The 12,678-nt window shown below is 31.2% G+C and overlaps 1 protein-coding gene across 2 annotated transcripts in view; it reads right to left on the bottom strand.

The window, feature by feature from the left end:
- The window catches only part of LOC117101549 (FERM, ARHGEF and pleckstrin domain-containing protein 1-like), a 93,621-nt gene that overhangs the window by 61,777 nt on the left and 19,166 nt on the right, over positions 1-12,678 (bottom strand). For both annotated transcript variants that reach the window (XM_033241526.1, XM_033241527.1), the window contains exons 3-4: positions 7,695-7,799; positions 5,560-5,602 (exon numbers count right to left, since the gene is read on the bottom strand). In XM_033241526.1, the coding sequence (XP_033097417.1) occupies positions 5,560-5,602; positions 7,695-7,799 (148 nt within the window). The remainder of the gene's footprint in view (positions 1-5,559; positions 5,603-7,694; positions 7,800-12,678) is intronic.

Below are 12,678 nucleotides of genomic sequence, written 5' to 3'. Positions count from 1 at the left end.
TGTAGTAATGGGATGTTTTAATGCTTTAAATTTATTATATTATTGGGAAGAAATATACAATATTATTTTTTAAGATTTCAAGTCAGCAGCAGGCATAATGAAAATGAAGAAATGTTATATTTTTTTATCTAAAAATTTCCATTTTTTCATCAGCACATTCGCTAAATGGCCAAAAATAAAAATTAATTTTTATTCAAAATCATCATTATTGGTGGGCAGCTGGTTGATGTGTTTACAAAAAAAGAATCTCAAGCTACAATTAACAAAGTTAAAAAAAATGTACTATTTTTAATTTTCTACATGTAGGCTGACAAATTCTCCCGATAATACTGACATTACCAAAATGTGTTAATGCCATTAGCGTACCATTACGGGGTAGTCCCATTAATGTCACACAATACACTCTTACATAATATAAACGAGCCAATTCCATACAAATGAGATTAAACATTGCATCAATCACATAAATAATAGTTCAGGATGTTAACATTTTCAATAGTTAAAGATGGATTAATGTGGATTTACAAACTGAATGTGCAAGACTGTCACTTTAAGAACGTAGGAACCCATCAAAGCACATGATTTATGAGGTCGCTTTCCGTTATAGTTATCGACTTTGATATCCAGTCCATTAACGTGTGGAGATGCGAGTTCCATAATTTAAACTGTCATCGATGATCACCATCGCCAACCATTACTATAATTATTTAGCAGACTATCGAAAGTCTCTTATCGTCTTTATCAAAAACCCCTAAATAGCTTTTTCTACCTTTGAGCCAAACCAAACGGATGATATAACAGCAAAAGTACAACGGAAGCTATAACGTTGGAAACAACAGCAACAGCAGCAACAAGAACAACAACAAAACCAACAACAAGTAAAGTATAATAGTACAATAGTATAAGTTTTGTTTTATTAACAAATAAAACAAAATATAGTAATGATAACAGAAATTATAAAAATAATAATAATAAGATGGGTACAGTATCAGTAGTTACTGGATGCGAAGATATAAACTGCCTGGTGGTACTGAGGTATTAGGAACTATGCCTATTGTGGAAATCAAACAGTTTTGTACCTATTATCCTATATACAGTATTCTCACATACAAACACTAACAAAATAATACAAACATTAACAAAAATAATAGTGAGTCACAGTGAGTCAATTTCAGAGCACAAGATTGCCTATTAAAGCAGATTTTCATGCCACATTATTAAGAGAGGGCTCTCAAATACTACATCAAAATAGAAGTTGGTGTTGATAAAAATGCTTGGTACTGTAGTAAGCAGGGTATTACAGAAATTATGTCTGTTGTGGAAACAGTTTTGTACCAATCCTACAAATGCCAAAATAAAATGGTGGTAAATAATTAAATAAGAACAACACACATCACAAACATTAACAAAATTAATAGTGAGTCAGACTGAGTCAATGCCATAGAACAAGATTGCCTAAAATGGATTTTTATGCTACAGTACCTAGAGTATTAAAAGAGAGCGCTTTCAAATACTGTATCAGCATGAGTTAGTGTTGATGTATATTCTGTCTCAAAAATTCACCATTCAATTGAAATGAAAGCAAGCAAATGCTAAAAACAAGGCAATAATAGATGGTATGTCTACGATTTCATTAGGAAAGCCAAAATATATTATCGTAGAAAAATAATCCATCTAAGAATAACTGAATGAGATGAGTCATGGGCATTAAGAGCTGTGTTGCTGTATAGTACACTCCACAGCGGCAACCTCACATTGTGCTTTATATTCTGTATTACTACAAATGATGATGACAATTTACATTTTCACATCTCATTTTGTTTTATATAATGTTAATGTTCAATACTTTATTATGCCAGAACTTGTTTTAAATAAATTATTTTAAGATCTTGTTAAATTGTAAATATTAATTGGAGATTATGCAGGATCTTGTTTTAAATAAATTATTTCAAGACCTTGTTATTTACAAGATCTGTACTATTGTTACCATAGGTACAGTACAGGACTTCCTGGAAAAGGCTTTGCTTGTTTTGAATACCTTTTTTCAATTTCAATTCACCATCTCTGTTCCTAAATTTTACATGCCATTTTACTTTTTAACTATGTTATTTGATGTTTGAATCGGAATTGTCATAAAGTTATACTTGAATTTGAAATTAAAATTAAATTTTCTTTTTAAATTACTATGTTGACACTACTATATATCAAATTTCATTCCTAATTTACGATAAAAAAAAAAAAAGGAAAAAGCTATGAATTAAAGACTCTCCAAGCCTTCCAGTTTGAATGTTTTATTTGAAAAAACAGCAGATTAACTTCTAAATCAATAGTTACAAATATATGAGAAACAACTAACTACAAATTGCTTAACAATTCTATGATAAATAGTGTCTGACATTTATGATATTATGATATCAAATCATATTTGAAATTTATAATGGATTATGTCAAATTTTGCATGACATTTATTATGATGTCCTGTGATTTTCCTTGGCATTTATAAGATATGTTTTTCAGATCATGAATTGCCTTGATTGTATTATTACTGTAGTGTGTGATCTTGCTTAACATAGGCCCCTATATCTTTCTGTACATTGTAAAATTAGTTTGTTGGAACTATGTTTAAAGATGCTACCTGTGATGAGTTAAAGAATTTGAAAAACAAAATCAATATTTGGATTGCTTTACCTTTGTGAATGTAAATTATTATACAGTTACCTTTCAATTGAAAATTAGAATGAGAATGAATTCTCTAGCCATTTAACAATAAATAATACCTTTCCATTTCGCATGCAATGACCCACAATTTTAAATGTCATCATCATCCCATTTTACAAAAAAAAAAACCTTATTAATATCTATGTTTGCACTAAGCTATTTTTTAATCACAGTAAGTCCCATTCAACTAATGCAAATGATATACAAAGATACAGAAGATTCAATTAGTCTTTATAAATCCTGGTAAACAGTCGGAAGTGGCGCTCAAAACTTTGAATTGGCGTGTGTATATAAAAACGATAGACCTCTTAATGACACCCATAAGTAAATTGTTTTCTGCACTGAAGTATATTAAATGTTAATGTGACAATGAAAAATAGAAACTACTGTAAAAACTGTCTTACGAAATCCTACTTTACACAGTTACAACTAATCTTTATTTTGTTTTATGGGTCTTAATGTGAGCATACCTCTTATCTTTCTTCAATATCATTGAACTCATCACCTTCCTCATTATCATTCAATCATTAATAGCACAGCAAATATGCTTTATTTTTCTTATCACGAGAAAGGGGACATTTTGACCTTTGAGAAATTTAAAATAAAAATATCATATTAGGGAAAGCCATTTAGACAATATAGAACACCCCTGGATAAGAAAACAAATGTATAGAGTACAGTTGAAAGGTCAAAGTCTGGGTAACAATATAGCTTTACACAGTGATGTTCTCAAGCACCTAATAATTATTCGATAGTCAATATGAGCTGCAAATGTATTTAGTTGTTAGTGGATATACATGTCCATGTATATGTTTCTCCTCATAATTATAATACTATATTCTCACCTGTTATTTAATGTAACTATATATCTTCATGGGTAAAAAACAATTTTATGTTTTATCAGATACTAATAAATTACAGAATAAAATGGTTTAGTATTTTCTTTTTCATTCAAATTATTTCATATTTAAAATAATATAAAATGATTTCCCAAGCAGGTTATAATCACATGTGATCATAATAAAAACATGAAACATAATAAAAAGTATGACACTTGTTTCGAGTCTTTAAAAAAACACGTGTAAAGTACACCACAGTCCTACTTTACAAGTCGTAAAAGCAAATTTCTTTAACACATTGCAAATGCTAAGCTTCAATTTTTTACATATATTAGGTGAGAGTTCCTTATTATCTAACAGCATTCGACACTTTCCACAAAAAAAATAAAAAATAAAATTTCATCAGTCTAAATCGTTATGGAAGTACCATAGTTCCTTGGGTAAAAGCCCATTTTTTAAATTTACCTCCAAACATACTGTAAATCCTCAAATAAGCACTGCAGTGAAATACAATTTTTGGAGGCTTCAGTACTACTCTTATTCAAGATCAGCGCGTATTCAAGAGCGGCACGTATTTGAGAGCAGCGCTTTAAAAAAATATTGCTGTGTCGCTTTCCATGCCTGTTCCCATGTCACTTATTTCTTGTATTCCCGTTGTTCGGTAGGCCTTTAATAAGATCATCGTAAATAAACGTTTATAAAGATGCTTGTGTCTTCATTGTGTTATTTATTCATCTTGTGTCTTCATTGTGTTATTTATTCATTTGAATTGAGTTTCTCAAAGTGCATCACTACACACAGACAGATGCTTATATGAGAGCGGCGCTAGTTTTTAAAAAATCATGTCTGGAGAGCGGCATTTAATCGAGGATTTACAGTACGTACCAGAATTTCCAAGGTAAAAGACCAGAATAAGGCCTAGTTCAGACTAGGTGGATAAACCCGGCTCAATTCACTGGGTTTATCCACCTGCCAGTCTGAATTAGGTGGCTTATCTCAGGCCGGGCTGTGTTCCTATAGTAACTAGGTCTGGCGTGCCACCGTGTTTAACTTTTCTAAGCCAGACTTTAATCATTGCGGGGGGTCTTGCATTGACTTTGGGTAACAAAATGACCAATCGGCATTCAATTACTTACGCTGTGACCAAGCGTACATTTCGCGAGCAATGTTTTGAAACACGTTTGCTGGTTACGGTTATTATTATGAAAATTCTCGTGCCTGGCTAATCCCGCTAGTCTGAACGCCTGCCAAAGTTAGGCCGGGCTTAGCATTTAGCCTGGCTTATCTCCAAGTCTGAACGTAGCCTATGATTTGAATGAGTAGCTTAGCTGACTTTTTTAATACTCCACAAGATCAGCCCAATTTTGATTTTCAAAGAGGTACAGTTAGGCTTTCACTGTACCACAGGAACTATGGTAGCATAAGTCCACTTTATCAAATATTCATTGAAAAAAACCTGTCGTATGCCCATATATAGTCATGGTTGTCTATGTATGGTCATGATGTGATGTCATCGTGACCATATTTAGGCATGTCACATTTTTTTTGTCAAATTAACAAAATTTGCTATTCTTGGAAATTTATTTGACAAAAACCTGTCGTATGCCCATATATAGTCATGATGTGTCTATATATGGTCATGATGTGATGTCCTCATGACAATATTTAGGTATGTCACATTTTTTTTGTCACATAAAAATTGACATTCTACAGTAGGGAAAATCTATCTTGATAGTCAAATGTTATTGTTTACTTTGTACACTGTACAATGCTATGGTTTATCAGGTTTATGAGGCTTTTGCTTTAAGTGTTGACATTACTTGCGGAAAAATAAACACGTAGATACATTAATTTTTTTTAAACACAACTGTTATCCTTGCTGTTTGAGAAACAATGTAGTTCAAGAAGTACTGTATACCAATTGCATGGTAGTATTGAAAAACATAAAAATAATCTGGTAATAAATAGATAATAAATTTGATATAAGCATAGGCCAACATACCCGCCAGTTGTTTTATAATCATCTTCTCGCTGTCTAGCCATATCTGTAACAATAAAATTAAATGATAAAACATGACCTAAAGAAAGTTGACTGATTGATTGATAAAAAGAACATAATATAAGTTCTAAAAATGTTAACATTTATATTCTAATATTCTACAAATAAAAATCTAAATATTATTAGCGATAGATATTTCAAAAACAGTAATTTACAAGAACATTTAAAGCTTTATTTAAATAAAATGTACTCTAAAAGCATCCTTCCTCTTCAAGCATCCTTCCTCTTCAAGCATCAGAAAACTACACTACTGTATTCTCATGGAAAAACAATAACATAAAAAAAAAAAATAATAATAACCAATATATAAATATTTCAAAGAAAATAATATACCAAAATAACAATTGTTATCAACATAATAAAAACCAACATTTATACAAGATTATAGCAGATGTCACTATTTCCGGGCACCCTATTCTACAGGAATCTCACCCTAGACTGCATTTTCACATTGTTGCCGATAGTCCTTCCATTAAGAAAGTTAGGAGAGCTTGACAACGTTCTATTAATTACTCCGTGTAAAATAACCGTACTTAAAATATCAAATTCCATGTCGGCAATTAATCACAACTGTAAATCCCAGTCTTAATTTATTGATAGATCCTCGGCTTATCGCTTCACTGGCAGGAACGTTGGCTAGGCCTGCAGCACATGCATGCAGGAATCGGATCGAAGCCATCTCGTTAGTTTCAGTGCAGGGTGTCTACAATCAATTCCAATAATATTTAGCAGGAAGGGCCTAGGTTAGGCAGGGGGTTATATAAATAGCCTTAGGACTTAGGCATATAAAACCCATGCTAATGCACCATGCAAGGGTGTTAAAATTCATAACAATAGATCTATACAAAATCGATGAAGCATGGTTTCAAGATGCACTGTATACCAAAATCTAAACAACTCAGAATATAATTCCTTAGATTAGTTTAATTTTAATTTTATAACTTCTGAAGGGGATGATAATTTTTCTCTTCAGCATACTACATACTATTAATACTAGAGGGAATTTTCTCTCATCAATTTCAGTATACTAAATAAAAGGGAAAATATTTCTTTCTTCATTCCTATGGTAATTGTTATTCTTAATCAAGAATTTTAGAAAAAGGATGCTGACTCATTTATTGTTAATTTTTAAATAAATGAAATTAACAAAAGGCCAGTCCTTTTTTTTCTGTATCATAATTATTATTTTTCGTAGGACTTCATTAAATCTAATTTATAGTTCTTTCACATTCTATTTCCTTTTAATAATGTATTTTTTGTCATTTCTTTTTTCTTTGATTAAACCAATGAAGGTTCCCAGTACGTTTTTTCACTATTAACAACTAACTTTTAATTAAGAAGGTTCCCAGTTACAGTACGTGACAAACTTGTGCGATTTATGATGATGTCATATCACACCCTGGGCCTGATGATGTAATTAATCGTCAAAAAATGGACAGATCAGGTTTGTCACGTAATATTTGATAAAGTACAGGAAAAATTATCAGACTAATAAGCCAAATTATTCTGATTTAATTGGGAAAAAAGAAAAACATTTTGCTAACAATGCAGAACTTAAAATAGCCAATGACATCTTTTCCAAACCAGTCACTCGTCGCAAAAATCGATTTTTAGTTATTAATACAAGGTACAGTAAAATGAGAGCTATAAAATGGTAAAAGAATCATTTAAAATCAGGCATTTTATTATGAAGTTACAGGAGTTTAAACATACAGCTGTTTAAAGAACAATATTTGAGAAATCGGTTTATGATTTTGAGCATTTCTTAGACAGAAACCATCACCAACTCGTTAAAAATTGTTGTTTTAACATTGAAAATGGGGAAAATAACAGCATAGCATTATGTATAGAAAAGGTTAGTTTAGCGCAAAAAAAAAGATTTCCAAAAATTTGACATTCCAGCATATTTTGGCCATTATCTCCAAAACAGGTTTTGCGACGAGTGACTAGTTTGGCTAGTCTTTGCCACATTTGTAAATTTTATTAATATTTCAGAGTGTTGTTAATGAGTGAGTAGTACATGTTCAAATTAAGCTCTTTCTTGAACAATGCCATTTCAGTCAACACAAAAAACTCACCGGTACGTCGTCTTTTGAGTAAAACTGAAGCCCGAAATAGTCGCTTTCCAAAAGATTAAGACTCTGACAACAAGCCTCCAGTAGATCCACACCAAGCGCATGCGACTGAAATAAGAAAAACAAGAAAATAATAAAGAATAAATAATACTCCCTCTTGAAAGTTTAGTTATTGATCTAATTTCACACATTTCTCACTTTTAAAGTCACAGATTAATATTGAAGTATAATTGACTTCTTAATGAGTTCTTAAGGATTAGAAGTATCGGTACGCCTCTTTGAAGAACACACTAGCACTTAACGAAAGAAATTGTTTTCTTAAGTTCATTTGATATCAAATATTAAATTTTTGATCTGTCAACAGTTTACCGTGATACAATAAAAAAAAATTAATACATCTGACCACTGCTTAATCCCTGTTAACTGTTGGAATGGCGACAATGGAATCGCCCTTCTATGAGTGAAATAATACGAGGAAGGCTGAAGTGTCACTCTCATACTCGAATTGACAATATTGTTTGTTTTGATCACCATTGTTAATGTATTCCAATTTTTTAACGAAGATTTTTTTTATTATTAATCAATGATGGAGTCAATATTAGTTCGTAAATAATAAATAGCCACATCGTTTCTATAAGAGCAACTTTTCCATGCTGTTGTGTCAGTCTGAGCCAAACAAGGGTGTCCCTTGAAAAGTTCTAAAATTGACACAGAATGACCTTAACCCTTAGTCATGTGAAAAATACAGTAAGGCTGTGTTCCCACAATAAAAATTAAAAATTGTCTAATAAAGACACCATTTGCAAAAAATTTGAAATGACTGCAATTTACAGTAAGCGTATGATCCTCGTTTTTCATTTTTATATCCTCTCGTGGGGAACATTGTTGATGATCATTATTACCGTGCTGCTTTTAAAAACATGTTAATATGCTACAGCACAATCAACTTTGCTATCTTCACTATAAAATGTTCACATCTCCAACTATTATTATTATTAATTTTATTCATAAAAAAAAATCTTAAATCTACTGAAGCTGCAAGTTTAATTATTTTACATAGGTATCATATCACTTCTTACATACATTAGAGCCTATTCAGGACTCAGGTTGACATGGCCTACAAAGTATCATTGCATTGTTAAATATGGGACATATCCTCAAGTGCACTGCCTCAAACTGATCACTAGAACAGGCATGTAAAAAATACCCAGATCCATTAACATTGTTTATTTGACAAGTGTCATGGAAAGAATCAACTTTCAAGTTTATCCCTTATAGTGTTCCAAACTGGGCATGAATTTGAAGTATATCCCTTAAAAGTGTAGCTTGCCAACCATTCCCCCCTGTGTTTTACTCATCCTAAGTAAGCAATATTTTTCAGTTGGGTATACTGAAATTTTGAAAATGCATAACATAGGCTTTCTTTTACATAAAACATATTTTATAGCAAAAAAAAAAAATGTATAATAAAATTTCAATAAAAAATACCTTTCATTTTAATTGAGGTATTTCTGTCAAGATACCTATAATACCCAAAAAAAATACAGTATAGATACTGGTATAGATTTTGTAATAAAGTAATGTCTGTTGATTCATACTGTAAGTAAAACATTAAATATCAAATATTAATTATTAAGTATTATTCAAAATTATGCTTTAATAAATACAGTAGATGGAATCCCCACACTATTTTAAATTTATTTATTACTTAATTTACTTTTTAAATATTCTTATGTGTCATTTTATCATCACACCTAATGTACATTTCTTAACAAATATCTCCAGCAAGCCTACTGTATACTAGAATTGTGCATTGGCCCAAATAGGCTGGTATTTTGTATGTTTTACCAAAAAAAATAAACTAAAACAATAATTGTTAAGCATTTCGCTGACCTACCACTCCATACAAACACATTCCCAATACTCTACCCATTACTCGTCCTTCCACTCTTCCTTCTCTAGTATCACCAGTCATCCCAGCATTCTCAATACCACTCTCACCACCATTCTCTATACCTCTTTCTCTACCATTCTTTATAATCATCATCTATCATACACTATCCATAAACAAGTAGATTTCCCTATGGAAAACTAAGCTTTCCCTATGGAAAACTAAGCTCCCTGAATACCTACTACTACTATATAGCATTTGTTTGTGAAATAATGCAACTTGTACAGTAATGGTTTTTAAAGGTATGCATTTACGGAAATTTTCTTTGATGACATCAATAGTAATACCAAATCCTATAGCATTTGCTTTACTTTAGTTGCAGTCTCCCTTATCATCAACAATGGATTTTGCGAGTCTTAACCAAATGCGATATATATTCATATTGGAGCTGACATTAAATCCACATTATAATGATTTTTCAGATAAACTGTATATTTTTCTGGAATTAATTCGCTATTTGGCCATCACAGGTATTGCCTTTAATCAGAATGGATTGTTATTGTATATAAAAACAATTGATATTCAGATGAGTCACTCAGTCTGGTTGGTCTGTTTTCAACAAAGCAAGCAGGGTGAATCACCTTTACAACTGGGTATATTCTATCAAACATGTTGAATAAATTCAGGCCTGGAGTAAGATTAAACCACTCTTTGATATCATCGATCATCTAACAAATCTTAGTTCATTAGTTCTTATTTAAACAATTTTTTAATTGATTGATTGATTGATCGAATATCATGACACTTAATTTAAAAATACAATATTGCCCAACAGCATGATAATTTTTTCAAACTTTTTTTTTGTACTTTTTTCTTTTTCTAAAAACACCTTGAAGCTCTGTCTACACTATCAAATTTAAATAAAAAAGCATCACATAATATGATGGAACAACTATCATTAAAATACATCAATCTGCCTAAAAAAATGTAATGTTTTGATAAAATTTAATTAACAAATCCGATTGGTTGGTGTGATTTGTAGTGCTTGCTTACTGGTTAAAAAGTGTTTCAAAAAAATCGACAACTTTTTGATCAAAAACGTGTTCAACTCTTTTTTATACAATTTGAAATTATGTGATGACGTCATTGTGCCCATATACGTGCACACCACATTTTTTTTGATAAAATTTGATAGCTTAGTCAGAACTTTATGCCATGGTTATCAATGTAGTCAGTTGATAATGTGTAGGGCAATAAAACGACAATCAGAAAAATATAATTTAAACTACAAACTAAATAGAAATATTTTAGGCAAGACAGTTTACTATAAATTTTTTTACACTGCACAAAGATATTAATGATTTTGTTTTTTTTCTTTTGTGGTCTTCTAGCACACCTAGAAAGTTTGTTTGTTTTTCCCTATGCCCACTGCTGCCATGAAATCATTTGAACAGAGAACATTAATATATTCTACTCTTTCGACCAAGCGATACAACCGAGAGATGACTCAAGGTCAAGGGTGCCCTCTGATATTTTTTTTTATCCCAAAAACGTTTTTATGCATAAAATCGTTTTAGTTTCCTAAATTCATTCAGCAGCTACATTTTGATAATGAGAAAAGCATTTTTTTCTCTCAATAATCTGAAGACTTTTCAAAATTAAAGTTTAGTATACAAGTTATAAAAAATCTTGCCTTTGAGCTTTCAATTCAAATATCACACAAAGCCTTGATGCTTACAGTACAAAAATAAAGTCATAAATATACAGTTAATAAGTTCACCCTTTGAGCACAAAGTTGAGTTGAGTTTGAGCAATAGGCTTATACCAAGGGACCAGAAAATGCAAACAGTAATGTAGATGCAGCCAAATTGCAAACCTAGCTAATTCCCCATAGACGAATGCAAGCAGTACAGTAGTGTGGCTGCATGCCAACAGTTACTGTATCAATACCCCTTGATTCAATCAGAATGAACAAGCTTTATCTACTAAAAATTATTCTACTTTACCATATGACCAAAATACACAGTATGCACCGAAAATATTATTTAATTTGAATAGTGAAATATTAGTATTCACAAATGGTGCAATAAATACAGAATCACCAGTCAAGCTTAACCATCAGCATGAAGAGCGCCCTCTCAAATTGAAATATTCAGTATTCTGATCACCATTTGAGCTGTTAAATATTTAATCTAAGCCTACCATACTTCAATTCATTAAATTTCAGCTTCAGGGTTTTTTTTTTACCATCTACCTGAGGCATATTATGTAAATTTCCATTAACAAATCTCTGAAGTTAGGAAGTATTCTTAAACTGGAATGTGGAACATTAAAAAATTACTTGGGATAAACTGGTGCTTATTATTATATACCGGAGTACTCTTTAGTGCTACAATATGCAAAAGGATACTTAAATTTGTAAAAAGAGTCCTGAGTTACAACTTCTTTAATTTAGTTCAAAATGGTATCTACCTGTACATCATCCTGGCACTTGTTTTCACTGGTTGAAAGGTGAGTTGAAAGTGTTATTTTAGGTTTAATAAAACTTATTAAGTATACTTTACATAGATAAGAATATAATTGCTAAGTTATTAAATATGGTTATTTGTAGGTTATCACTGATAAGAAACCATTGTGAAATCAGGTCGTGTTCTTTAGGAAGATTCATTCCAACAATGCTAAAATATCTGCAACAGTATTTTTTAAATCATAAACTGAAGATTGACAGAAAACAAAAAATAAGCAATAGATTAATTAAATAAGCACAGTAGACCCTGGTACTGGCTTATAGATAAACTGAATCACTATTGCAGACTGCTTCAAAATTGACTACAACTTCCTATTACTTTGCCTTTTCTCTTACTTTTGTTTAATTTGTTGCTTGAATGTAATGCACATGTTAGCACTACAGTATTACCTATGTTGAGTGATTAGAAAAATAATTTATGTCCATGACATTGAAGTCTTTGTGTGATGTGAGACAGATTGAATAAACCCATTGATTGAAATTACTACTAATCAACAAACATACAGTGGTCCCATGTAACTGAAGCTTACATACAACTAACAGCAGACAAACTGTGCACTTAATTACTT

This window comes from Anneissia japonica, unplaced genomic scaffold (assembly GCF_011630105.1).
Source record: "Anneissia japonica isolate Jap-2015-1 unplaced genomic scaffold, ASM1163010v1 scaffold310_len583560_cov164, whole genome shotgun sequence".
Classification (NCBI taxonomy): Eukaryota; Metazoa; Echinodermata; class Crinoidea; order Comatulida; family Comatulidae; genus Anneissia; species Anneissia japonica.
This window is presented reverse-complemented; position numbering and strand designations above follow the sequence as displayed.